A 27,865-nucleotide genomic window follows, 5' to 3' on the forward strand; every position below is an offset into this window, starting at 1 on the left:
CAATTGCATTCACTGTTTTCAGTTCCCCATGCTACAATAGACAGCATTCCAGTCCAATCGCGCATACTCAGCCCTCCTTGAGCTGTTTTGGAGTTGTCCCTCATTTCTTTTCCTAAAAAAAATAAATTCTTTTTTGCATTTCTGCAAACCTCTGCATTCCACGAACACACCAGTATGTAGGAACTGGCACTCAAGAGAAAGATTTTGTTGTCACTACATCTATATCAATGCAAGAGTCAGAACTGATCTGTCCAGTCTGAATCAGGAAAGATGTATCCTAACAGAGCTACAGTACTCTCTCGCAAAGTGTCATTTCCTTTCCAGAATTAAAGACACTCAGCCTATTCACACTGTTGTAATTACTTGAGGTCACTTGCTGCAATTCTCACATTTCTTGCACCTGTAAAAAAAATAATAATCCTCAATTGACACAATTGGCCTTTATTACTTCTGGTGGAAGAGAGTTCCACAGGTCAAGAAAGGGTTTGTTGTGTGTGTGAAGCCTGCCATGATGTGAACGTGTGCCCTCTGAGTGTTGTGTGGAAAGAGGGAAAAGGGAAACCCAATTGCTCCTTTTAAGACTCTCCCAGGCCAGTTTCACGAAGTGCAGGTGTTACCGGGCAGAAACGAGAGAACTGCAAATAAAAGACAGTTGAGAAGGAGCTCAAGTCTTACTGGCTCTCCAACATCAGTGTGGGGTGGCGGCGACACAGAGGCCTCAACATCATTGCATATTGTGGCTTGATGAAAACATGATTTCGACAGACATCCACGCCCATCTTTCGGAAGAGGCCGTGGCAAACAGGCTATGGTCGTGACACAAGCTCCAATTTTGGCACCCAGAATCAAGCAATATAAGCTTTTGAGATCATGGAAGGGGGGAAAAAGAAGAACAAAAGGAGGGTGTCCCATCTTTGATGGAAGACACAAAACCAGCTGCACATCTAGTGTGAGGAAGAGTCCACAAATTGGCATTGCCCCAGGCAGATGCCCACTGGGACCTGGCATAGTTCAGGTGAGGGTTCCACTTTTGGAAACACTGCATGAACAGAACAAGAAGGGCAGCCACCTCACTCCATGCAAGGAGTTTCTACCAAGGAAGCGTCTCTCCCTTTTTGTGGATACAGCTTCTCCCGTTACTGCAACGGTAGGATGGGAGAAACCAAATCTGGTGGGACGCCTGTCTCCTCAAGAGGAGACCGAGAGGAGATATGATGGCCATCTTCAAATATCTAATGAGCTGCCGCATGGAAGATGGAGCAAGCTGGTTTTCTCCTGCTCCTATGAGGACAGGACCCGAACCAACGGCTTCAAGTTACAAGGAGATTTTGACTAAACAGCAGGAAGAACTTTCTGACGGCAACAGCTGTTCAACAGTGGAATGGACTCCTTCTGGGAGTCTTTAAGCAGTGGCTGGATGGCCACCTGCCCTAGTTGCCCTGAGGGTTGGACTAGATGGTCCTCAGGGTCCCTCCCAACTCTGCAATTCTGATTAAAAGGAACCACAGCCCTATCTGAGAGGCGTGTGTGACACCTTGACCTTTAGGCTTCCTTAGAGGTTGTTGCTAAGCAACCCAGCCTCTGAGACGGGCGACCCCATCCCATATCCCATAGTCCTTTCTCACTCACTCTGCCTACTTCTGCTGTTGAATTCTGCTGGAGAGAGGAGATGCTCTGTCTTCCTCCAACAGGCACGACTGAGCTACTCCATTCTGCTCTAGCATGTACAGTGAGGACAGACCAGCTGGATGAAATCTGTTCTAGCTTTCTGCTTCCTCCATGCTTAACCAGATGCTTCTAGGAAGCTCACATGAAAGCAACAGCCTTCAGAGGCTCAAGGCGTCATCTTGGCATGACTGCTATGCCACGGAGTGCTGTGGCCTGGCAGAAAGGTTTCCTTCTCCAACCAAGTCTGCTCCATGCAAGGTGGAACCCCCGTTTTCCACCTGCCAATCATTTCCTTCACCTTTCGAAAACCAGGTCTCAGTTCCAGAGCCTCACACCTCCCAGAATCTGATGGGCTCCAACCAGCAACTCCACTACCAAAAGCGTCCTGAATCTTTGTAGGACGAACACGTAATCACACTATGAATTCCCCTGTGTTGCTAACACATGGAAGCCTCCTGTACACTTCTGGGATCTCAGGAAATTTGGGAGTTTACTTCCGGGTTGCTTCTGGAAATAGCAAAACCATGATTTGCACCAGGGAGGTCTGCTTTCAGTGGAACTCCTCAACAACCCTAGGTCTGGCCCCAGCTGGAATAAATGCAACTTGGGGGAATAGAGAAAGCCTTTGAGTTGCACGGGACTCTTCTCTGGCCAAAAACCACCACCTACACCTGTGCAATTCAGAATATTCTTATGCTACACTCATATCGGTCTGACTGAAGCTTCCACCAGAACCATTTGAGATCTGCCACGGAAACAGCTCTTTTTTTTTTAAACAGGGAAAACCAAACAAAACAGAAAAAAGACAGGAAGAACAATATTCAGAAGATGTGGATTTTGGCCTTTTTCTTTTCTTTCGCCATGTTGCCCAGGATTCTCTTGCCCCCTCCCAACCCCCACCCCTCCCTGCACCAGTTGGCCGATTCCTTCCGTACTTTAGTTCTTCTGCGTGGTCAGCTAGCTTGCCAACACGGATTCAGTAGTAAAAGCAGAGGCCTGAGTTTTGAGGTTCACGTGATGGCAGGTGTCACCTTTCTGGCAGAAGAAGATGGGGCAGGTTTGCACGGAGTGAACTTCCTAGTAAGTTGGACCAGCAGCTTGTTGTTCAGAACTGAGGCGGTTTTACAGGATTTGGCCCAGAATGCCATTTCAGGTCCCTTGGTTCTGTAAGACCAAGTGGGAGGTCCATATATATATATATATTTAAAAACCCCAAAGTTAACACCTGCCGTATGAAAGGAGAACCGTCACTTCGTATTTTGCTTCTCTCCCCACCCTCCCCAGTGATGGTGGTGGTGGAAGGGGCTTAGGACTCCGAGGATGACCGAGAGACGCTCTGGAGCAGTGCTTTGTATACGGCTGAGTTCAGAAAACGGGGATAGGAGTCTCTATGCATGAGCGTGTAGATCTGTAGCTGTGCATCGTCGAAGGTGTGCGAGGACGGCTCCTGCATCTTGCGGTTGATGCCTTCGCGGACGCGGGAGTCCAGGCTGACCTGAGAGACAGGTGGGCGAGAGAAGCAACACACCTTTTAGGGGAAAGATGGAAAGTGAATCTGCTGGGGAGAAGGGCTGAGCGATGTCTGGTTTTCACCAGCTAAACATTGCGATATACAGTGCTACCTCTGGATGTGAACGGGATCCGTTCCGGAGCCCTGTTTGCATCCTGAGTAGAACACAACCCGCATCTGCGGGTCACGATTCGGCGCTTCTGCACATGCATGTGACGTCATTTTGAGCATCTGCGCATACGTGAGCGGTGAAACCTGGAAGTAACCCATTCCGTTACTTCCGGGTTGTCGCAGAGAGCAACCTGAAAACGCTCAACCTGAAGCGACTTTAACCCGAGGTATGACTGTCCTGATTTTTCACAATGTCTGCAATAAGGAAGCAAACAGGGTAATGTCCCGGAAACCGCTTCTACTTAGGGGTCTGTAAGCGACACATTTTTACTTATCTTTAACAAATTGTTATGGCTGTTATTTTGTATTGCAGAGCAACAGGGGCGGCAGGAATCACGAGAAAAGGGATGCCCGTTTCTCCCAATATCAAGGTTTTTTACACAGCACACACACATGATTCGCGAAATATTGCCATGTCAAATATTATGAAACTGTTATCACGATGTGGACTTCAAACTGATTTTGGATGACGTATCGATACATCGTCCAGCCCTACTGGGGACTACAGGGGAAATGGACACATCAGCCAGAGGGAGGGAGGGAGGGAGGGAAGGAGCTGGGATAATAAAGTACATTATCAAATAGCAGTTTTTAAGCATAGGTTGGGTAGCTATGATCTAGCAGAGATTCCTGGACTGTAGGGGGTGGAACTAGCTGACCCTTGGGATGGGACCCCTTCCAAGTCAATAATTCTAGCTGCAAACGGACAGGTACCTCCTTGGGCGAAAGGATGGAGATGTAATCTTCGTAGATCATCCGAGCCTTCTCGTCGATGGCGTGCTTGTTGCACTCGCTTTTGAGTTCCTCGCAAGCCAGCCAGAAGAGCATGTTCTCCTCGCTGTACTCAGTCCGTAAGAATTCCCGGAACACGTTCCTGCCGGCTGGGTTCTTCATCAACTTGTCAAAAGACTGGGACCAGCCCTTGACTTCCTCAGTCGTCGGCTTGGCGCTGAAGGGGCAGCCCTCCCACCAGGCAGAGGCAAAGGCAGCGCAGGAGGGAGAAGCCGCAGGGAACAAGATGGGGGAGAAAAGGAGTTATTTCAGTCCCTTCGGCCTGCTCTCAAGAGTCTCTCCCAGTGTGCTTGCTCAAGGGGAGAGATTCTGTTTTGCATGCAGCAGGCCCCAAGCTGAATCCCTACCATCTCCAGGTAGGCAGGAAAGGCCCCCTGCCTGGAACCCTGGCCTACAATATGGAGCTAGGTACTGAGACTGCTGACAGGCAGTGGGGAGCAGTGGTTAAAGCGTTCAACTAGGGTCTGGGAGGCCAGGGTTTAACTCCCCACTTGGCCATGAAGCTTGCTGGGTGTTCTTGGGCCACTCACTCACTCACTCCCAGGCTAGCCTATCTCATAGGGTTGTTGAGGGGATATACAGTGGTGCCTCGCAAGACGAAAAAAATCCGTTCTGTGATTCTCTTCGTCTAGCGGTTTTTTTCGTCTTGCGAAGCAAGCCCATTGAAGGATTAGCGGCTTAGTGCTATTAGAAGCTTTTAGTGGCTTATCTGCTGACTGGATCAGCTGATAAGCGGCTTAGCGCTATTAGCGACTTTTAGCTGCTTTTAGCGGCTTATCTGCTGATCGGATCAGCTGATAAGCGGCTTAGCGGCTTAGAAAAAGGGGGGAAAGGGGGAAAAAACCAGCAGGAACTCGCAAGACATTGTCGTCTTGCGAAGCAAGCCCATAGGAAATTCGTTTTGCGAAGCACCTCCAAAACGGAAAACCCTTTCGTCTAGCGAGTTTTCCGTCTTGCGAGGCATTCGTCTTGCGGGGCACCACTGTAACGGGTTGGGGAGAGAACTGTTGGGATATTCCATTCCACCTTACGGAAACAGGCATGATTGTTGTGTGTCACATGTCAGTTTACACTCCAGCACAGCTTGCTGGGAACTTCCGTTTGTGTATAGCTTTTGCTTTAGCTGTCTTGCTTCGGACACGAAGGAGATCAAACATGTTTCCTTTTGGCTGAATAAACTGCTTGTAAATAGGCTCACACAGCCTCTCCTGCCACTACTTTTTGCGCAGTGTTTACTCTGCTGAGGAGCGTGCCCTGTCCTCTGAAGCTCAGGTCGCAGATTTATGCTGTATCAAGGACTGGAGTTTGACTGGCACACTGGCCAGTGGGCTGGAGCCAACTGGGGGCCTGCCAATTGCCCCCATTTCCTTAGCTGTATTTCAAAAAGAGCTATGTACGTCACCTTGAGCTCCTTGGGAAAAAAGGTGGGCTATAGAGGTGAACTTTCTTCTTTGCACGCAGAAGGCCTCATATTCAATCCTCAGCATCCCCACGTACCACTGGTAGGAGCCCTGCCCCAAATCCCAGAGAGCCACTGCCAGTCAGTACAGACAGCACTGAGCCATATGGATGGCGGCTAACAGATTGAGGTTGAATCCTGACAAGACAAGTACTGTTTTTGGGGGACAGGGGGCGGGCGGGTGTGGGGGATTCCCTGGTCCTGAGTGGGGTAACTGTGCCCCTGAAGGACCGGGTGCGCAGCCTGGGAGTCATTTTGGACTCACAGCTGTCCATGGAGGCACAGGTTAATTCCGCGTCCAGGGCAGCTGTCTACCAGCTCCATCTGGTACGCAGGCTATGACCCTCTCTGCCCGCGGACTGTCTCGCCAGAGTGCTGAATGCTCTAGTTATCTCTTGCTTGGACAACTGCAATGCGCTCTACGTGGGGCTACCTTTGAAGGTGACCCGGAAACTACAACTAATCCAGAATGTGGCAGCTAGACTGGTGACTGGGAGTGGCCGCCGGGACCACATAACACCAGTCCTGAAAGATCTGCATTGCCTCCCAGTACGTTTCCGAGCATAATTCAAAGTGTTGGTGCTGACCTTTAAAGCCCTAAACGGCCTCGGTCCAGTATACCTGAAGGAGCGTCTCCACCCCCATCGTTCAGCCCGGATGCTGAGGTCCAGCGCCGAGGGCCTTCTAGCGGTTCCCTCATTGCGAGAAGTAAGGTTGCAGGGAACCAGACAGAAGGCCTTCTCGGTAGTGGCGCCCACCCTGTGGAACGCCCTCCCTTCAGATGTGAAGGAAATAAGCAGCTATCCTATCTTTATAAGACATCTGAAGGCAGCCCTGTTTAGGGAAGATTTTAATATTTAATGCTGTATCGTTTTTAATACTCAATTGGGAGCCGCCCAGAGTAGCTGGGGAAACTCAGCCAGATGGGCGGGTTATATTATTATTATTATTATTATTATTATTATTATTATTATTATTATTATTATTATTATTATTATTATTATATCAGGGTTTCCCAAACATGGGTCTCCAGCTGTTTTTGGACTACAACTCCCATCATCCCTGACAACTGGCCCTGCTAGCTAGGGATGATGGGAGTTGTAGTCCAACAACAGCTGGAGACCCAAGTTTGGCAAAATGGACCAGGGGTCTAACTCAGTGTTAAGGTAGCTTCCTACGCTTTAACTACCGTTCTGAAAAACAAGCTTGCAGGACTGCACTAGGCCCTGAGTTTCGGCAAGCTCACACATGGTAATGGACTTTCTGAAGATCCATTAATGGCTTTTTAATGTGCAAAAGGAGCAGAGATATTCCACACACACACCACCCATGTCTCATGTGCTTCTTTCCTCTCTCTCTTTATGTATTTCATACTTCTTACTGGATTGCTATTTTAACTGCAAGACAAGGTCTTGAAAATTAAAATGGAAAGAACAAAGGAACAAACCTCACCCTCTCTGGCCAGCTGAACTCTGGCCCTATCCCACCCTCCGAATCCGAACGTTGCTTTTTGGTTTCTGAGATTTCATCATGCACCCACCTTTGAGCTTATTAAAAACTAGAAACATGCTTTTTTAAAAAAAATATATAGAATGTAGAACTCTTGATTATTATTATTAAAAAAGTCTGCATACAAGGCTTAACAACTATACATGCAGTTGTGCTTTAACTTGATGCTTGGCAATTGTCCTAAAAAGATTCAATAAAGTCTGTAATAAAAAAGAAGTTTGTCTTCCCTAAAATAGAGTCCTCCAGATGTTTGCAAGTACAGCTCACACCAGTCCCAGCTGTCACCACTGGGGAACCAGCACCACATTCGGGAAGGCTGTGTTCTAAGCTAATACCAATTTATTTGGGGAAAAGCTGTAGCTCAGCAGTACAGGATCAGCTTTGAATGCAGGGGTCTCCAGGCAGGGATGGGATAGTTGCTTCCAATATGTGTAGACAATATTGAGCTAGATGGATAAATTGGGGGCCTGAGTGAGGCACCTTCCTATTTTCCTTTGCTTCCAGAGGGCCAAGTCAAGCACTTTAAAAACCCACTTTCGGGGGGAAATCCCATCAATAAAAGATTGGCAAATCAAATTTTGTGAATCTACCGTAGTTTTCGCTCCATTACACGCATTTTTTTCCTCCTAGAAAGTAAGGGGAAATGTCTGTGCGTGAAGAGCTGCTGAATGGGGAGGAGAGAGGGACAGAGTGCCTGCTTCTTTAAAGGAGCAAAGCGGGAGGGGAGGGGAGCCGTTTACACGAGTGTAAGCGGCTCCTGTCCGGTTGGCTCCTTTAAAGCAAGCAGGCTCTCTTGTATCTCTCTCGTCCCGCTTTGCTGGAAATAGCAGGAAAGATTTTCAGCTCGCTAAGGGGGGGGGGAGGAGGGAGAGAAGCAGAGCCTGCTTGCTTTAAAGGAGCAAAGCGGGAGAGGGGAGGAGCTGCTTACACGAGTGTAAGCTGCTCCTGTCCGGTTGGCTCCTTTAAAGCAAGCAGGCTCTCTGTCCCTCCAGCAAAGTTTTTCAGCTCGCTAAGGGGGGGCGGGAGGGAGAGAAGCAGAGCTTGCTCCACGCGTGCTCCTTGTCCCTTGAGTGCTTTTCCTTCCCTCCCCACTTAAAACGTGGTTACAAAGCACAGATCCACATGGCTCCTCAGGATTTTTGCACTGGGTCACCCCAAATTCATCATCAGATCACATAGCATGTCCATGGCTACAGTTTGCACCAAAGAAACCATGCACACACTGTTGCCTGGGGCCGCAGTGGTGCAAGAACGTGGTTACAAAGCATGGATCCACATGGATCCTCAGGATTTTTGCATTAGGCTACCCCAAACTCACCATCAGATCACATGTCTGTGGCCACAGCACGAACCACAAAAATCATACATCCACTGTTTCGTGTAGGATATTTTTTTTCTTGTTTTCCACCTCTAAAAACTACATGCGTGTTATGGTCGGGTGCGTGTTATCGAGCGAAAAATACGGTATATATATATTTGGCAAGATTCACAGCATTCTTCAGGGGACAATCGGCCCAAAAATTAGTAAAAGAATGGGATTGTGTTAAAGAATATATGAAAAAACATTGTTCTAAAGTAAGTATATCGGTATGTAATGAATGAAGCTTTGCGGGGTTAAAGAAATTGAAAAATGGTGCAAGAGGTATAAAGATAGAGGTAATCTACACTAGACACAACAATACAGAAAGATTAAAAACTATGAGGTCTCAGAACAAACAAAGGAAGTCAATATGTGTATATGTATGTAACGATTAATATGAGGATATGGTTTTCTTAGAGGGACGCGGGTGGCGCTGTGGGTTAAACCACAGAGCCTAGGGCTTGCCGATCAGAAGGTCGGTGGTTCAAATCCCCGCAACGGGGTGAGCTCCCGTTGCTCAGTCCCTGCTCCTGCCAACCTAGCAGTTCGAAAGCACGTCAAAGTGCAAGTAGATAAATAGGTACCACTCCGGCGGGAAGGTAAATGGCGTTTCCGTGCGCTGCTCTGGTTCGCCAGAAGCGGCTTAGTCATGCTGGCCACATGACCCGGAAACTGTACGCCGGCTCCCTCGGCCAGTAAAGCGAGATGAGCGCTGCAACCCCAGAGTCAGCCACGACTGGACCTAATGGTCAGGGGTCCCTTTACCTTTACCTATAGTTTTCTTTGTAGGTGTGATTTATCTTTTTTTAATCTTTGTTTTTTGTATTGCTTTGTCTTGTTTGTTGTGCTTTGTTTTGGACTTTATGTTTGTAATCTATTTTTTAAAAATAATAAAAATTAAAAACAAAACAGAAACCCACTTTCAGCCCATGCACGATAGCTCAGTCGTTAAGAGCATGAGTGAGTTCAAGCCCCACGTTGGGCAGGAAGATTCCTGCATCACAGGGGGCTGGACTAGATGACCCTCACGGTCCCTTCCAACTCTACGGTTCTATGATGTCAGTGTACTTAACTCTCCCACTGAAAGTGATCAAACTTGGAAGGCACTTCATCACTTTAGCTGAGCCATGCACCTTTTGTGTAGAGATTTACCTCCGCTCCCCATGGCTCCAAAGGAGCCCGGAGGAAACCTAACAATGGATAAAAACCAGTCGCTAAAAAAACAGCCACTAAAATGCATCCGTAAAAACCAGCGAACAGTGCCACAGCCATTAAAAACCATATAAAAACCAGAAAAGAACAACAGGACATCGGTGGAATCTCAGAAAACTAAAGTTAACTCCCCAAACGTCTGCCAGGGAACGATGGTTCTTTTGTATCTCCAGAAAAACAAGCAAGCCAAAAGACATGCCTGTTGAACTTGCCTATCTGGGAAGTAAGTTGTTTCGGTGAGGGTGCCACCACCAAAAAGGCCCTGCCCGTTGTCCTGCCAGTTCCTCAGCATGGCTCGCTATGGACAGGTTGATGGGGAAAAATTCTGAGTGCATGAGAGCTGCCACCACGGCAAAGAGTGAACTCACCAGGCTTCACAGTTTGGAATGGGCTCCAGTTTGGTGTCTCGCGATGCCCTCCACGCCCGCTCACGATCTTCATTCCTAGTATCAAAATGAAAAGATTGCTAATAGGGCAGGGTGTGTACAGCATCAAGAACGAAGTTATGGAGAAGCTTCAAGCATATGATCATGCTCCCCACCACCCTACCTTATGAATGAATTTTATTATTTCGGTCACAGACCAGTTCCAGCCCACATACAATATCAAGGAAGTCATAGAACACGATAGGGATACATTTGAATTTGCAATTAGGTATAAGAGGGACAATACAGATATAGCAACAGTTAAAAATATATAAAAATTAAAACTTAGTCCCTAACATATAACCTAAAATTATCATTTAAAACTGTAATTGTTATGATAGCACAGCTTGTTCCCTAAGTTTTATGGCAATCGCACAGAATTTGGCTACCCTTAACGTGATCTCAGGATCCTTGTCCTCTACCAGGGATTTTAGACATTGAAGTTTGGATTCATTTGGAGATTTTTTGCATAGCAGGGGTAATAAATTCCGAGCGTATATCCCCGTAGAAACGGCAGCGTAACAAGGCACACCCTACCTTATGAGTAAAGTTCAAACTACATGTTAATCCGAGTTGATTCTATGGATTGCCTCCTCCCCCAAACCCAACTGGGAAAAGCTGCTTAACCCCTTTCCACTCCTACAGCTTTCCTGCTCAAGAGCACCCCTATCTTTCCCCCCCCCCCCAACAAGTGTAAAAGCACCCAGAGGAGGTCCGTTTTGAGCTGAAAAATGACGAGGGAGAGATTGATTAAGGACCTTGCACCTACTGCACAGATGCAGCTCACGCCAGGGCTGCTGTGTTTTGAAAATGAAGCAGAGAGAAAGAGAAAAGAATGGATAAACTCTCCATCAGAGGCAGACTGAGACTCAAGAGCTTAGGTATATATAGGAAACTTAGGGAAGGAAATGTGCAGCCGTCTTTACCAAAGCTGACAACTAGAGGTCAGTGTTCTCTCAAAGTTAAAGCAGGCGACGGTTTCACCAGCAAATATAAGAAGTTTAAATGCTGCTCCAGGAAGTGAAACTTTTTACCGCTATAAAAAAATTCCTTCCAGTAGCACCTTAAAGACCAACTAAGTTAGTTCTTGGTATGAGCTTTTGTGTGCAAGCACACTTCTTCCACTATGTTGGCTTGGAGGTGATGCCCAGAGCCAAAGGAAGACAAGCATGAACCGTAACTCTGTTAGTTGGATGAGACAAGTGTCTGAAATCTTGGAGTGCAGCTGCCAGTCCGTGTGGACAATACTGAGCTGGGTGGACCAACACTCCAGATTCCTATTTTTCATTATATTTATATCCCAAGCTTCTTCCGAAAGAGCCCCTTTTCCTGCTGTCGAGTCCTACTCTCAGCTATTCCCCTGCGATGTTCGCGAGCCTTGGCAGCTATGTACAAGGCAGGATTTTCAAAAGCAGGGGCAGGAAAACCAAAATTCCCTCTTCTACCTACCAAATGAGCCCTGCTCTCTTCTGCATCACCTCAAGCTCAACTCCAGTGTTAAAAGTCTCAGTACAATTCTCTCTGTGTTGACCAGGGGACAGCTGAGAGTGGGGTTGCACTGCAGAAAAAAGGGACTCTTGGAAGAAGCATGGGATATGAAGTTAATGAAAAATTATCTGAACCAACCCCTGCTGCTTGGCTGATCATGGGGAGGATATGTTGTGGGGCATGTGAGATTAGGCAGTGGGCTAGAAGCAGCCTAGGGAGCAAAGGTTGAACAAGAAATAGAGCGGGGAAAGTATGTTCTTTGGAGTTTATGCATAGTGATTGGAGAATGTGCATATTGCCCAGACAATGAACAAGATGCAGCCGATATTATGCACATTCCCCAAGGCCTTGTGCATTGGGGATTGTGCATAATGACCAGGAAATGCACATAATGTCCTCTTCACAGACAGATTCTGTGCACCTTCTCCATGAGGCTCAGTGAATGTGCATAATGGCCGGGTGTTAATGCACATTGAGTTGGGACGCGGGTGGCGCTGTGGGTTAAACCACAGAGCCTAGGACTTGCCGATCAGAAGGTCGGCGGTTCGAATCCCTGTGATGGGGTGAGTTCCCGTTGCTCGGTCCCTGCTCCTGCCCACCTAGCAGTTCGAAAGCACATCAAAGTGCAAGTAGATAAATAGGTACCGCTCCAGTGGGAAGGTAAACGGCGTTTCCGTGCGCTGCTCTGGTTCGCCAGAAGCGGCTTAGTCATGCTGGCCACATGACCCGGAACTGTACGCCGGCTCCCACAACCAGTAAAGCGAGATGAGCGCCGCAACCCCAGAGTCGGCCATGACTGGACCTAATGGTCAGGGGTCCCTTTACCTTTAATGCACATTAGCAGCTCAACTTACATTCCACTTAACACACACAAAAACATCAGCTGCCTGATTAATCTGAGCATCTTTCTAGCCAGTCATTTTTTATATATATATATATATATATTTATATATATATATATATATATATATATATATATATATATATATATATATATCACACTCTAGACATTTCGCCTATTAAAGTTTGCATCCTTGATTCAAACATGAAAGATCAATGTTGGCAGCCTCCTCTGTGCCCGAAGCAAGCGACTGTAGGCCTGAGTTGCTTCAACTTCCTTTTTTTTTTTAAAGAAAAAGAACTTTCGCTCGAAGCCCCACAGGAAGAGAGGTTCCGGTGTGCAAATTTCATCTTTTTCTCACCCCCCTTCTGCCTGGCGGTCTGAGAGCATCAACTATACAAGAAAAGAATTAACATAAAGATATTCCACTGTCCAAGGAAGCCACCCTGAGTCCAAATGCGACCGACCGCAGGCTTATCTTGCAGGGACTTGGGGGAAAGGCAGACAGAGTGGCAGATCCTCGTCCGACTGCAGCGGCTACCAATCAGTTTCTGGGTCCCATTCAAAGTGATGGTTTTGTTTTTAAAGATATTTATTAGAATTTTACAAACAATAAAAAGTTACAGAATTAAGGATAAAAAATAGAACAGAATAACAATAATAAAAGAAAAAGAGATACAAAAATACAGAAACAAAATACATAAAAAGTAAAAAGAAAGTTAGGGAAAAAAAAGAATCAATATTTTCATGTCTTATATTTCAGTTACTTGTTTCCTGACCTCCTCACACCCCCCTTTTTTGTATTCCAGTTCAAATATTTAATTCAGCAAATCCTTACCCTCTATCATTTATCTTTACTTAATATCTTAACCTATTTATAACTATATATTTCCAACCATTGTCAATCCGTATTTACATATTCTTATTAATCTTTTTACCAATACCGCTTATTTTCAATCAAACATCCCTTTAACATTCATTAATTTTACAGTATTTCTGCAAATAGTCTTTAAATTTCTTCCAGTCTTCTTCCACCACTTCTTCTCCCTGATCTCGGATTCTGCCGGTCATTTCTGCCAGTTCCATGTAGTCCATCACCTTCATCTGCCATTCTTCCCGGGTGGGTAAATCTGGTGTCTTCCAATACTTTGCAATCAATATTCTTGCCAAAGTGATGGTTTTGACCTATAAACCTTAAACGGCTCAGGACAACAATACCTCAAGGACCGCTTCTTTCCATCTCAATCTACCCAGACCCTGAGATCATCTTCTGAGGCCCTCCTTCGTGTGCCCCCTCCTCGATAGGTCAGGAAAGTGGCAACACGTGAACAGGGCCTTCTCTGCAGTGGCTCCGCGTCTGTGGAATGCTCTCCCCAGGGAAATTTGCCGGGCACCTTCATTATACACCTTTAGGCACCAGGCAAAAAAAGTTCCTTTTTAACCAGGCCTTTGGTTGATCTGTTTTACATCCTATACCCTTTTAAAATGTGGCTCTTTTCTGGGGTGTGTGCATGCTATTGAGTTGTTTTTATTCTGATTATATACTGTATGTTGTTATTTTTTATGTGAACTGCCCTGAGACCTCCGGGTATAGGGCAGTATATAAACTCAATGCATCAATCAAAATAATAATAATTTAGCCTGGAGGCGAAGGGCTTTGTTGCAGCAATGGCTGAGAAGGTCCCAAGTTCCATTTCCAGTATTTCCAGTTAGGGCTTGGAATGTTCCCAGTCTGAAACCGTGGAGAGTGGCTGCCAATCTGTGCAGGAAACTCTGAGTTATGTGGACCAACTGTCTAACTCTGTGTAAGGAAGTGTTCTCTGTTCCTAGCCTAAGATGTGGTGAACAGGTCTTTCTCTGCATCCCACTCAAAATGGGAGTGTGGTCAGTGGTGGCTGGAGACAGGGTCTTCTCTGTGTTGTTGTTTAGTCGTGTCTGACTCTTTGTGACCCCCTGGACCAGAGCACGCCAGGCCCTCCTGTCTTCCACTGCCTCTCGCAGTTTGGTCAAACTCATGCTAGTAGCTCTGAGAACACTGTCCAACCATCTCGTCCTCTGTCGTCCCCTTCTCCTTGTGCCCTCCATCTTTCCCAACATCAGGGTCTTTTCCAGGGAGTCTTCTCTTCACATGAGGTGACCAAAGTATTGGAGTCTCAGCTTCAGGATCTGTCCTTCCAGTGAGCACTCAGGGCTGATTTCCTTCAGAATGGAGAGGTTTGATCTTCTTGCAGTCCATGGGACTCTCAAGTGTCTCCTCCAGCACCATAATTCAAAAGCATCCATTCTTCGGCAATCAGCCTTCTTTATGGTCCAGCTTTCTCTGTGGTGGTACTCAAGTTATTAGACACTTTGCCCCATGGGATTTGGGCGGCTCCCTCTCTTGCTGCTTCCACAATCCCAGCATGTTCACGCTTCTGTCTTAATAATAATAATAATAATTTTTATTTATACCCCGCCCTCCCCAGCCAAGACCGGGCTCAGAGCGGCTTACAAGCAATAATAAAAATTATTTATTATTTAGCGACGTCTACGCTGTTACTTGGTCAAGTCCACAGAATGGAAGATGGCAGGATCTTCAAGGATGTGCTCTGCAGGGAGTTGGCTTCCAGCACCAGGTGTGTTGGCAGGCCAACTCTGCGTTACAAAGATGTCTGCAAATGGGGCACGGCGGCTGGCAACACCAACCCCTACCATGTGGGAATCCGTTGCAGATGACTGCAGTGTCTGGAGACAGTCAGGTTGTGCATCCGTCGCAGTGACCAGAGGAGGAAAAACCACTGGGAGGAGTGCAGACGGAAGAAAGGCCACGGTGCAAAAACCAGGCGCCTTCCTCTGCCCCAGCTGCAACAAAACATGTCTCTCCTATATCGGTCTCTACAGCCACAGCAGGCACTGAAACTCTCCAACGGTTTGACTTCACCTGCAAAGGCACACTCCTTCATTGTCTCCCGAGGCAGAAGTATGCCAACAACAGTACAGTACAGACTTCCCTATTCTGGCAGAGATTTGCCTTGACAGGTAAATAACGTTGTGATTTGAAGATGTGTTTTTAATCTGCCATGCCTGTCTCTGTTCTATTCTGCTGCTGCTGCTGCTGCGGTTTTATTGCAAGGTTGCAATTTTAAGTGATGCAAGCTGCCTTGAGTAATCCATATGCATCAGAAGGGAAGGGTAAAAAACAACAACAAGTGTCTTATCAAATAAATAAATTCCTGCAGACAAATTCCCAAGGAAGGGTCCAGCTGCTCCACACTGGGAGAAGACGGGGAAATTCTGGGTAGGCCTCACGTTTGTGAACTGGTGAGCACAGATAGAATCTGATTTAATCAAAAGGGTTTAAAAATAGGGAACAATTTGAATTTTAAAAGCTCTTTCCTCTGAGGAAAGATTGCAGCGTTTGGGCCTCTTTATTTTTGAGATGGGAGACATCACAGAATGGTGGAGTTGGAAGGGACTCCAAGGGTCATCTAGTCCAACCCCCTGAAATGCAGGAATCTCAACTCAAGCACCCCTGACTCGTGGACACCCAACCTTGGCTTAAAAACCTCCAAGTAAGGAGAGTCCACAACCTCTTGTGGGAGACCGTTCCACTGTCAAACAGCTCTTACTGCCAGAGAGTTTTTCCTGCTGTTGCGTCGGCATTTCCTTTCTTGTAACTTGAAGCCACTGGTTCAAATCCTGCTCTCCAGAGCAGGAGAAAGCAAGCTTGTTCCCGGTGACAGCCGTTGAGATATTTGAAGATGGATATCATATCTCCTCTGTCTCCTCTTTTCCAGGCTAAACATACCCAACTCTTTCTGGTTTCTAGACTACGGTTACCAGATTTTTTTCAATAATTTGGGGACACTTTTGGGGGGGGGGGAAGCTGAGTAGCAACAGGGAGTCAGTAGTGGGGATGGTGAGGCAAAAGACCCTGGGCCCAAGCACACATGCATATTGTATAAAGGTGCAAAGCCCTTCTTCCGCACCCTGTGAAACATAAATGCGCAGTGTTTAAAAAACTGGGCAGTGCCTGTGACTCCCAAGCTTCCCTGATCTCCTTCCCCCTTTGTTTTGGCAGATTGGGGGAGGCTCGGGAGTTGTGGGCAGGCGGCTGTTGCCCAGTTTTTAAAAAACTCTGCGCATTTATGTTTCACAGGGTGCGAAAGAAGGGCTTTGCACCTTGCCTGGCAGAGAAACTGCACGCTTTGTGCCCCTCCTGGGCAACGGCCACCCGCCCGCAACTCCTGAGACTCCCCCGATCTGTCAAAAAAAGGGAGAAGGGGGCAGCAGATCTGTCTTGCTGAATGTCCCCAGTTCACCTTTGGCAGTGGCAGTGGCAGCGGGTAGCGAGCCACTCCTGAAGCCAGCCAGAGCCAACTGAGCTACCAGGCTGGCTCCGGGCTGCTGAGACTGCCGCTGACACATTTCCCGGGGACAGATTTGCAAATCCGGGGACGTCTATTCTAGACCCTTGATCATCTTAGTTGATCTCTGCACACATTCCAGCTTGTCAATAGCCTTCTTAAATTATGGCGCCCAGAACTGGACACAGTATTCCAAGTGGGGTCTGACCAAGGCAGAATAGAGTGGGACTATTACTTCCCTTGATCTGGACACTAGACTTCTGTTGATGCAGCCTAGAATAGCATTACAGTGGTACCTCGCAAGACGAACGCCTCGCAAGACGGAAAACCCGCTAGACGAAAGGGTTTACCGTTTTGGAGGCGCTTCGCAAGACGAATTTCCCTATGGGCTTGCTTCGCAAGATGACAGCCCATAGGGAAATATCCGGGACAGCGGGGAAGCGCAGCGCGCATTCCCCACTGTCCTCAGACCTCCTCCGAAGCCGGGCGGTGGGGCGGGAACGCCTCCTCCCGCCGCTGCCCGGCTTCGGAGCATCGTTCCGAAGCCGGGCGGCGGGGAGGGAACACCTTCTGAAGGCGGGCGGGGGGCGAAAGTCTTTGCTCCCCCCTGCCTGCCTGTCCCGGAGGGCTTTTGAAGGCAGGCGGGGGGAGCAAAGACTTTCGCCCCCCGCCCGCCTTCAGAAGAGGTCCATGACCTCTTCTGAAGGCTGGCGGGGGGCAAAAGTCTTTGTCCCCCCTGCCTGCCTTCCCAGGGGCTTTTAAATCGCCCCGGACAGTGGAGAAGTCCTCCGCTGTCCCGGGGCGATTTTAAAATGCCGCCTGCCAGCATTTTAAGATCGCCCGGACAGGGGAGAAGTCCTCCGCTGTCCCGGGGTTTTTTAAAATGCTGGGGGTGGGAAGAAAAGCCCTTGTCCCCCCCCCCAGCCTTCAGAAGAGGTCCGGGGACAGACTGTCCCCGGACCTGGTCTGAAGGCGGTTTCCCTAGGAACGCATTAATTGATTTTCAATGCATTCCTATGGGAAACCGTGCATCGCAAGACGAAAAACTCGCAAGACGAAGAGACTTGCGGAACGAATTAATTTCGTCTTGCGAGGCACCACTGTAGCTTCTTTTTGCTGCTGCGTCACACTACATGGGGGCCAAATACAGTCCTCCAGGCCATGGGTATAGCCAGGATTTTTGCTGAGGGGATGCAGGACCTTTGTGTGTGTGGGGGGGGGGGCAGAACTGAGCCACCTGCGACTTGATTGGCATTTTTATTAATTTACTTGATCTACGGAGGGGAGCAGCCCCCAGCTACGCCTATGCTCCAGGCTTTTCTACTGGGCCTTTGGGCTTATCTGCAAGCCACACTCCTCTCCCCAGGCCACACACTTCACCAGCCCTGCTTTGCACCCTTCCTCGAGCGTTTCCACCTGGCTGAAACGTGCCCCTGAACTCTGACCACACCTCTTGCTCACCTGGGGACAGAGGACAGAAGTGTGCAAATGTCTGTAGGAAGTAGCCAGCTACAGAAAGGTAAATTTCACATTCGTCGCTTTGCTCACCCTTTTGCTTCTGGCCCTGCCCATTATTGGCGTGTGGCCCCCAGAAGACTGCACGGAGGGGAATGTGGCCCTTGCACTGCATGTGAATCTGAGAACGACAAGCGCAACGCAAACGGGAGCAGGGGCTCAGTGGCAGACTAGGGAAATAGCAGCATTTCCGAGAACAGATTGTAGGAAAATTCAGCCGTGCAGTATATCCTAAATCCAAAACACAAACACGTATCCGAACCCAAACAAAACTGAATATCCAAAGCTTCCGGGGGCCTCCGCACTCTGTGAGGCACAAATACCAGACCATCTGCTCAAGATGGTGTTTACACTTGCTTTGTTAAATACTCCTCCAATTAGCCACCAGCTATAAACAAAGCTTATGCACATGGCTCCTCCGAAACGCGGCAGCTGAACATCAGGCAGCAGAGGGAGAGGGAACCTCCAAAACTTGCCTATAAGAAGAGACCAGTGGCCCATCTAGTCCAGGAACCTGTTCTCACAGTGGCCAGTCGGATGCCTGTGAGGAACCCAGAAGTAGGATTTGAACACGAGATTTGAACCCCTCCTGTGGTTTCCAGCAGCTGCTCATCAAAAGCATTCCTGCGTCAGACCATGGAGGCAGAACAGAGCCACCACCACAGTGATCAATATCCCTCCCCTCTACGAATTTGTCTAATCCTCTTCTAAAGCCATCCAGCTTGGTGGCCATCACCACCTTCTGCAGTGGCAGGGAGTTCCATAGTTTAACTGTGATGAAGAACTTTCTTCCCTCTCTCCTGAACCTTTCAACCTTCACCTTCACTGGATCTCCCAGAGTTCTAGCGTTCTAGAGGAGTTAACCTTTCGTATTTTGCTTTTCAAGAGTACTCTGCATTAGACTGCCTTGGCACTGTTCTAAGTATCCAAGCAGGTTTGCTAGGCAAGACATTTGAAAAATATAATTTCCAATAATATAAGAATGCATTCTGAAGGCTGCAAAAAAAATTTCTTTGCTTTTTTGCTGCGTGTTTGGGTTGTTAAAAGCAGTGGGGCGTCACTGCTGGAACAGAAAGTCACTGCAAGACTTGACAAAATAGGATGGGTTCAGTTAAAAGCCGTCTTTGAAGAAGCTTTTAAAAATATGCTGTATGGGATGTTAAATGTTTAGTTTCCCCCCTGTTGTGTTTTAGAATGTATTAATGTGTAAGTTCTTCAGTGTAAGATCTGTTGGGTGGCAAGTGACTAATAAGTCAAATAAACGAATAGTGTTATGAGGGAGAAAAGGACTTCTCTATCCACCTTCTCTGTGCCATGAATTATTTCACAAACTGTTATCGATCTTACTCACCTTTTCCCTTAACGAAAAAAGGCGTAATGGCATAATAACCTATCTGCTTCCTCTTCCATAGTTTAAAACCAAAATTAGCTGACCCTGCCCATCATTGGTTCGGTCATTACCTATGATTAGACTCCTGCTAACTGCAGTGGGCGGGACGCGGGTGGCGCTGTGGGTTAAACCACAGAGCCTAGGACTTGCCGATCAGAAGGTCGGAGGTTTGAATCCCCATGACGGGGTGAGCTCCCATTGCTCGGTCCCTGCTCCTGCCAACCTAGCAGTTCGAAAGCACGTCAAAGTGCAAGTAGATAAATAGGTACCTCTCCGGCGGGAAGGTAAACGGTGTTTCCGTGCGCTGCTCTGGTTCGCCAGAAGCGGCTTAGTCATGCTGGCCACATGACCCGGAAGCTGTGCGCCGGCTCCCTCGGCCAATAAAGCGGGATGAGCGCCGCAACCCCAGAGTCGCCCACGTCTGGACCTAATGGTCAGGGGTCCCTTTACCTTTAACCGCAGTGGGCACCAGCCTCCACTGGCCCAGGCCCTATGACACAGGCACAGGTAGGCAGCGTCCAACCCCCCAACCCGCCCCAGTCTGTTCCACGTACCACGAGCAGCTACAGCAGCAGCACCAGCAGAAGCAGCAGGGGTTGTTGCGTCGGTGGTTGCTGGCGCGTCGCAGTACTGTCGGAGAGGTCTCATGCTGGGACATTGGAAGGGGTCTCCCCGCGTACTCTGGCTCTGGGTACTAGGGAAGGAAGCAGAAGGAGGAGCGTGAGACGTCACACGGAGCAAGCCTGTTTTCTCCTGCTCCGGAAGATAGGGCTGGAACCGACGGATTCAAGTTACAAGATTCCGACTCAACATCTAGAAGAACCTTCTGACAGTAAGAGCCGTTCAAAGGTGGAATGGACTCCCTAATCTACTGGGAAGGATTGTGGGAGCCCCAGAGCTGATTTGGGGAGGGGGGGATTTGTGGGGAAACATGGGGGTAGGATAAGGAGGGGAAGTGCCACTGCGCAAGAAGAAATTCTCCCGCTCCCACAGACACATAGGTCATATTCACACCGTATGTTTAAAGCGCTTTGTAGGAAGCCACAACTGTTTAAAGTGGCTCTAAGTTTAAATACTGCTTTAAATGTATTCTTAGGGCCTGTTTTTCACAGGCAGTATGAGCCTAGATGAATCAGTGGTCTGGCTCCTGTAAATCTAGCTGGTAACAATTCTTGCCAAAACTTCACCAGAGCTGAATAGAATGGTACGTATGATAGCACTTATATTCCACCTCTGGGGCTTTCTAAACTTAGCGTTCGTAGTGGCACAACCGCTGTTTGATCCAATGTTTTTGAGGGTGAATTTGTAGCTGACTGCCTGCACATTTGAGCACATGTTACTGCTATTAGAGGGCAAAGGGTTTTCCTTTCTATGATAACGACGGGTTCTGCCCAAATTGGAGAAAATAAATAAATCTGTGGCTGTAGTCACATCACATCCCTTAGGTATCTTTGTGTTCCTTCAGTCAGCAGAAGCCAAGAGTTTTTAACATGCACGTGGTGACAGCCCTTCTGCAGCTTTTCAAAATTTTATTCAGTGCTGAGTATTCTGGAATTCTAATTTTGTGGGAGCACAGGAGATTAGAAGAGTAACTATGTGTCTGCCTGAGCTACGATGAACCTTGCTATTGTGATGTAATGTTGTGTGCAGCTAATGTTTGCTGTCATGGGCAGCATTCTGGCTCAGGACCTTCAGCTTGAGCCGCTGCCTCTCTCCTCTGAACCGAGCCACAAACTTGCAGCTCGCACCAATCAGAGGGAAAGTGGTAGGAAACACATGCCTTCCAAACCACATCCACCAACCCCAACCCCCCACTCCACACAGGAAGTGGGACGATACTTGTACACATGCCATAAAAAATACTGAGCGTCCATTCCTGTTCTTTCACAAAAGTCAGATTTTTTTAAATGGAAGAAGAAAAAGCTCCCCCTGGTTATACAGTGGTGCCTCGCAAGACGAAAAGAATCCGTTCTGTGATTCTCTTCGTCTAGTGGTTTTTTCGTCTTGCGAAGCAAGCCCATTGAAGGATTAGCGGATTAGCGGCTTTTAGCAGTTTATCTGCTGATCGGATCAGCTGATAAGCGGCTTAGCGGCTTAGAAAAAAGGGGGGGAACCAGCAGGAACTCGCAAGACATTGTCGTCTTGCGAAGCAAGCCCATAGGAAATTCGTTTTGCGAAGCACCTCCAAAACGGAAAACTCTTTCGTCTAGTGAGTTTTCCGTCTTGCGAGGCATTCGTCTTGCGGGGCACCACTGTACTATTCTGGAGTACTAGCTGAATAATGACGTCATGTGGCAACATGCTGAACATTTCCCCCAAAACCGAGTCAGTGACATGAATGCTCCCGCTCAAATCAAGTTATGACGTCAAGGTGCTACGTAGCCAATCAGATTTGACTGTGTTCTGATGTCACCCGAGACCGTATGACCAATTCAGGAAGTGTTGTCTCACTCTTGAATAGTTTTTACCCCCTTTCGATGCGACGAAGGGGTGAAAGAAACCTCTAGAAGGGCAGCCCTTCCCAAGGTTGTCAGATTAACCCCAAGCCTGACCTTCCTGTAAGACAAAACCAGCAGCTCACCTGCTTCCCCACTTCATAAACCGCCGGCATGGGCAGGTCTGCTCTGCCGTTCTGGCCCACCGTGGCTGTTGTTTCTGGCCAAGGGCTGGCCACACGTCCTGTTGACACTTGCCCTTCCTAGGGCCCCTGCGGTTTATGGGATGGCACCTGTCGGAAGAAAAAGGCAACACCCCATCAGTGTCATCGCAATGCAGTTTCTTCGCCGAGGGAGTTGAACCTCGCATACCAGAAAAGGAAGTAGCGTATTATCGTTTTTTAGTATCTCAACTTATCTCTAATGCCTGGGGGGGTGGTTAATTTTAAAACCACAACACACACACACACACACACACACACACAATGAACCTCTGAAGCAAAGAGACTGATGATCCTGCTCATGTAAAGAAGAGAGGAAAAAAAGGTGCTAGCTTGTTGTCTGGTATGCAACAACATGGCTTCGGATGCTCATTGGAATGAACATCCTATTCAAAGTCACACTGCTAAACCACATCCTCACTTGAATATGCTTCCAATTCCCAATCTACTTCCTAATCCATAAATGACACACGCCTACTATGTCTGCTCATGAATATAGGTCTCCTTAGCTGAATTGGTGGGAAAGAATGTAAATAACACAGTATTATTATTGCATTCTGCTTATGTGTGGGGTGGACAGGAGTTCTAATCCAACCACACCTGGAAAGCCACATCTTTCCCAACATCAAGGTCTTTTCCAGGGAGTCTTCTCTTCTCATGAGGTGGCCAAAGTATTGTAGCCTCAGCTTCAGGATCTGTCCTTCCAGTGAGCGCTCAGGGCTGATTTCCTTAAGAATGGAGAGGTTTGATCTTCTTGCAATCCAAGGGACTCTCAAGAGTCTCCTCCAACACCATAATTCAAAAACATCAATTCTTCAGCGATCAGCCTTCTTTATGGTCCAGCTCTCACTTCCACACACTAATAGAGGTAAGTAAATGCTCCCAGGCCCTTCATGCGCAACACTGGTACAACCTGAAAAGTGTGACAGCTTTACAGCAATGGAAGGGGACTCTTTCCCCTGCAAACATTCTTCATCATCAACCGATGACCTGCAGGTGTGGAAGTCATCACAGAGAGATGCTTCTTAAAGCCTCAGATACGAAGCATTTTAACAGAAGCCACTCCAATGGACAGATCGTGAAGCTGAGGCTCCAATACTTTGGCCACCTCATGAGAAGAGAAGACTCCCTGGAAAAGACCCTGATGTTGGGAAAGATGGAGGGCACAAGGAGAAGGGGACGACAGAGAATGAGATGGTTGGATGGTGTTCTTGAAGCTACCAGCATGAGTTTGATCAAACTGCGGGAGGCAGTGGAGGACAGAAGTGCCTGGCGTGCTCTGGTCCATGGGGTCACGAAGAGTCGGACACGACTAAACGACTAAACAACAACAACTCCAATGGAGTTTACGGTATACCACAGCATCCTCACAACAACCTTGGAAAGTAGGTTAGGGGGTGTAAATACGTTTGTTAAAAAATGAATAAATGGATGCATGAAATTCCAGAGGTGTTAAGAACCCAACAGGAGCAGCAGTGCTGTCATGTTCTTTGCTGAGTCAGACCAACATAGAACTGGAATAATAATCAAGAGGGTATTTGGAGAAGTCACAAAGCCTACATAACAGAATCAGGTTCCTACAAATTTAGGCATCTGGAAACCTGGGAGTTTCCCACTCCTGTCTTAATGGGGCAATGCTGATTAGAAAGATAAGACTTCTGGCTGCACACATAAATGGGCAGGTGCAATGATGGTCTTCCATACAGAACCTCTCATTAAAGGGTAAGGGGAGGGAGAGAGAGAGAGAGAGAGAGAAAGCAAGGGTATTTAGCTCTTACTATTCATTGCAAAAAATCACTTGGGATGGGATGTTTTGCTAGCCATTTCAGCTGCCTCCTTTCCAGGAGCACAAATCTGTGGGCCTAAGCACCGATCGCGCAACCCGAGCAGCTCCATGGGCCGTTTGCACATCCAACGCCCTCTGCTGCAACTTCGCCGCATGACCTTGCGCCACAGAGAGTGGCGCAATCGCTGGATTGTGCAGGCCGGAGCAGAATCTGCGTGGGACTAGGAACCGTGTCAGCAGCGGGGCAAGCCAGCCCCTGAGACGGCCAATTAAAAAAAAGATAAAGAACGAAAACTTCAAGTGGCTTGCTGCAGCTGCACACCACACAAGACAAGACGAATCAGTCAGCCACCAAAGAGTCTGGGGTCAATGTTGGTCCCTTTAACTCCCTCCCTGTCCTTGCGATACTGACAGATGGAGGCTCCACGGTTGCTGAGCGTTTCATGCATGAGATATTTTATAAATATGCCTAAAGTTTTTGAGCACGGGTCCAAAAATGCAATGTGGGAAAGAAACAGGTTTGTCTGGAAACATGGGTTTGTGCACCAGTTGTCCGATTTAGCGGAATCATATAATTGTGGAGTTGGAAAGGACCTCCTAGTCCAACCGCCTGCAATGAAGCTTCCTGTGAAGTGTGTAGGCCCTGGCAAGTCAAGCTACGTACAGAAAAGCCCTGGAGCTGGGCATGTTTAGCCAGGAGAAGAGGAGGTTAAGGGGTGATATGATAGCCATGTTCCAATATATAAAAGGATGTCACATAGAGGAGGGAGAAAGGTTGTTTTCTGCTGCTCCAGAGAAGCGGACATGGAGCAATGGATCCAAACTACAAGAAAGAAGATTCCACCTAAACATTAGGAAGAACTTCCTGACAGTAAGAGCTGTTCGACAGTGGAATTTGCTGCCAAGGAGTGTGGTGGAGTCTCCTACTTTGGAGGTCTTTAAGCAGAGGCTTGACAACCCTATGTCAGGAGTGCTCTGATGGTGTTTCCTGCTTGGCAGGGGGTTGGACTCGATGGCCCTTGTGGTCTCTTCCAACTCTATGATTCTATGAATCAGGGTGGGGTGGGGATCTGTGGTCCTCCAGATGTACCCGGACTACAACTCCCATAATCTCTGGCCATTGGCCATGCTGGCTGGGGATGGTGGGAGCTAGAGTCCAGCAGAACCTGGAGGACCAGAGGTTCTCCAGACTGGATGTAGCGCTGGGAATGGGGACTGTGCAGCACTCAAGATGTGGCTAGACTCCGTCTCCAATCAGCACCAGCCAGAATGGCCTTAATGTGTAGGGATGACATGAGGAGATGGAATCCAGAAACCTCTGACAGATCGGAGATTCCTCGCCCTAGCCCTAAATGGTCATAAAATCATAGAATCAAAGAGTTGGAAGAGACCCCGAGGGTCATCTAGTCCAAACCCCTGCAATACATGAATCTCAGCTTAAGCATCCATGGCACATGGCCACCAAGCTCTGTTTAAAACACCTCCAAGGTCCACCACATCCCGAGGAAGATTGTTCCACTGTCAGAAAGCTCTTCCTGTCGTTTAATCAGAATCTCCTTTCTTGAAACTTGAAGCCATTGGTTTGAGTCCTAGCCTCCATCCTCCATGGGACAGGCCTTGAGATATCTGAAGATGGCAATCCTATCTCCTCTCAGTCTAAACATACACAGCTCCCTCAACTGTTCCTCATAAGGCTTGGTTTCCAGACCTTTCATTGTCTTGGGTGTCTCTAGCTCAGTCTTACCTACCTCAAAGGCAGTGGACTCGCCTTCACTGGGAGTTTTTAAGCAGAGGTTGGACTAGATGACCCTCGGGGTCCCTTCGAAGTCTACAATTTTTTGATACCCTAACCAAAATCTCCCCCAGCATTTCACTTGGGGCACCTGCTAGCCAAAACCTTACAAGCTGGATACACTAGGCACTCTAATTTTTTTCAATGTATTTTTATTGAAGATTTTCTTGATTTACAAAGGTATGTGCAATGTCTCTCTCTCGTATTTTTTTTTCGTAACACATTTTTTTCTTTTTGCAAATTGGTTTCATTTGCTGAGACATTAGGAAGAATAGGGGGAAGAGATGGAGGGGGGAAAGATGAGTGGGGTTGGGGGTGATGTTTCCATTTTACTTAATATATGTGGGGTTTTGCATCAGCGTTCCTTGTACAGGTTCTCTGGTGTTCGCTTGTGTTCCTTTGGTGTTGAGAGAGGTTGGGGTTGGCCTAGGGTGTGGCTGTTCATTTGTGGTTGGCTGTGGTGGTCTTTGTTTTCGTGTGTGAGTGGGTGTTTTGGATCAGATTAGCCATATTGATTTGTATGCTGTTGGTGGATTTTTGTCATTGTCTTGTTGGGCTGTGTATGTGATAAAGGGGAGCCATACCGGGGTGAAGGCGTCTTCTTCTATTTGTTCCTGTGTCAATTTCAGTTTATTGGTTAATTTTTCTAGTCAGGCTGTTTCCCATACTATTCGGTACCATTGGTCCATGCTTATTCCTGACAGGTCTCTCCAGTGTCTGGTTATGATGTTTCTGGCTGCTGAAAGTAGGTGGGTTATGAGTTCTTTGTGGTGTAAGTGGGCATTGTTGTCTTGGAAGATGTTTAGTAGGGCCAATTCTGGGGTGGTTTCTAACACTTGCTTGGTTATTTTATGTATTTCTCGTATGATTGTTGTCCAGAATCGTTGGATTTTGGGACACTCCCACCACATGTGGAGGTATGTGACTAGGCACTCTATTTGATATTTTAAGAGACAGGGACCTGTCCTGCCACTGGGCCATGACCCTGGTATGAACAGCTGGCTGTGGAGCATTTCCCAGCTCTACTGCATTTGCACATGGGGCAGGGAGAGAGAAACGAACCGCTTTCCTCCAGTTTCAATGCTAGCCTTCTTGCCACTGCCTCTCGCTTTCAAGCAAACCATCTGTAAAGCAGCCAGAGCCACCGCAACACAGAAACTCCAAAGCTGAGTCTAGACTCTCTCTTGCTTACACAATGCAGCACAGGCTGGGGGCATCAAACACGGGACCTGCCTGGTCATAGAATCCTAGAGTTGGAAGAGACCACAAGGGCCATCGAGTCCAACCCCCTGCCAAGCAGGAAACACCATCAGAGCACTCCTGACATATGGTTGTCAAGCCTCTGCTTAAAGACCTCCAAAGTAGGAGACTCCACCACACTCCTTGGCAGCAAATTCCACTGTCGAACAGCTCTTACTGTCAGGAAGTTCTTCCGAATGTTTAGGTGGAATCTTCTTTCTTGTAGTTTGGATCCATTGCTCCGTGTCCGCTTCTCTGGAGCAGCAGAAAACAACCTTTCTCCCTCCTCTATGTGACATCCTTTTATATATTTGAACATGGCTATCATATCACCCCTTAACCTCCTCTTCTCCAGGCTAAACATGCCCAGCTCCCTTAGCCGTTCCTCATAAGGCATCGTTTCCAGGCCTTTGACCATTTTGGTTGCCCTCCTCTGGACACCTCTGGACACTCTGGTGTTCTGCTCCTTCCTCAACATCCTGCCAGTTACCTCGGCACGGAAGTCAATCAACACCTTCATATTTGAAGGTTCTGCCTAGGCCTTGCCAGCACCTCGGAAGGTGGTGGACTCTCCTTCCTTGGAGGATTTCAAGCAGAGGTTTGGTGGCCATCTGCCAGATTCCTGAGCTCCAGTTCCTGAATTGATGGATCTATGATTCCATCTCCCTCCCCACCAAATCTTTGCCAAGAAATTCCAAATCCCCCT

At 47.8% G+C, this 27,865-nt stretch overlaps 1 protein-coding gene across 3 annotated transcripts in view; it reads right to left on the bottom strand.

Moving 5' to 3' along the window:
* Nucleotides 1-425: 425 nt before the first annotated feature.
* Nucleotides 426-27,865, bottom strand: part of RGS19 (regulator of G protein signaling 19) — a 65,689-nt gene continuing 38,249 nt past the window's right edge. For all 3 annotated transcript variants that reach the window (XM_081196745.1, XM_081196744.1, XM_081196746.1), the window contains exons 2-6: nucleotides 22,268-22,414; nucleotides 20,241-20,380; nucleotides 10,050-10,124; nucleotides 4,064-4,298; nucleotides 426-3,163 (exon numbers count right to left, since the gene is read on the bottom strand). In XM_081196745.1, the coding sequence (XP_081052871.1) occupies nucleotides 2,975-3,163; nucleotides 4,064-4,298; nucleotides 10,050-10,124; nucleotides 20,241-20,380; nucleotides 22,268-22,297 (669 nt within the window). In that variant the 5' untranslated portion in view covers nucleotides 22,298-22,414 and the 3' untranslated portion in view covers nucleotides 426-2,974. The remainder of the gene's footprint in view (nucleotides 3,164-4,063; nucleotides 4,299-10,049; nucleotides 10,125-20,240; nucleotides 20,381-22,267; nucleotides 22,415-27,865) is intronic.

Source organism: Podarcis bocagei, assembly GCF_964188305.1.
Source record: "Podarcis bocagei genome assembly, chromosome: 5".
NCBI lineage: Eukaryota > Metazoa > Chordata > Lepidosauria > Squamata > Lacertidae > Podarcis > Podarcis bocagei.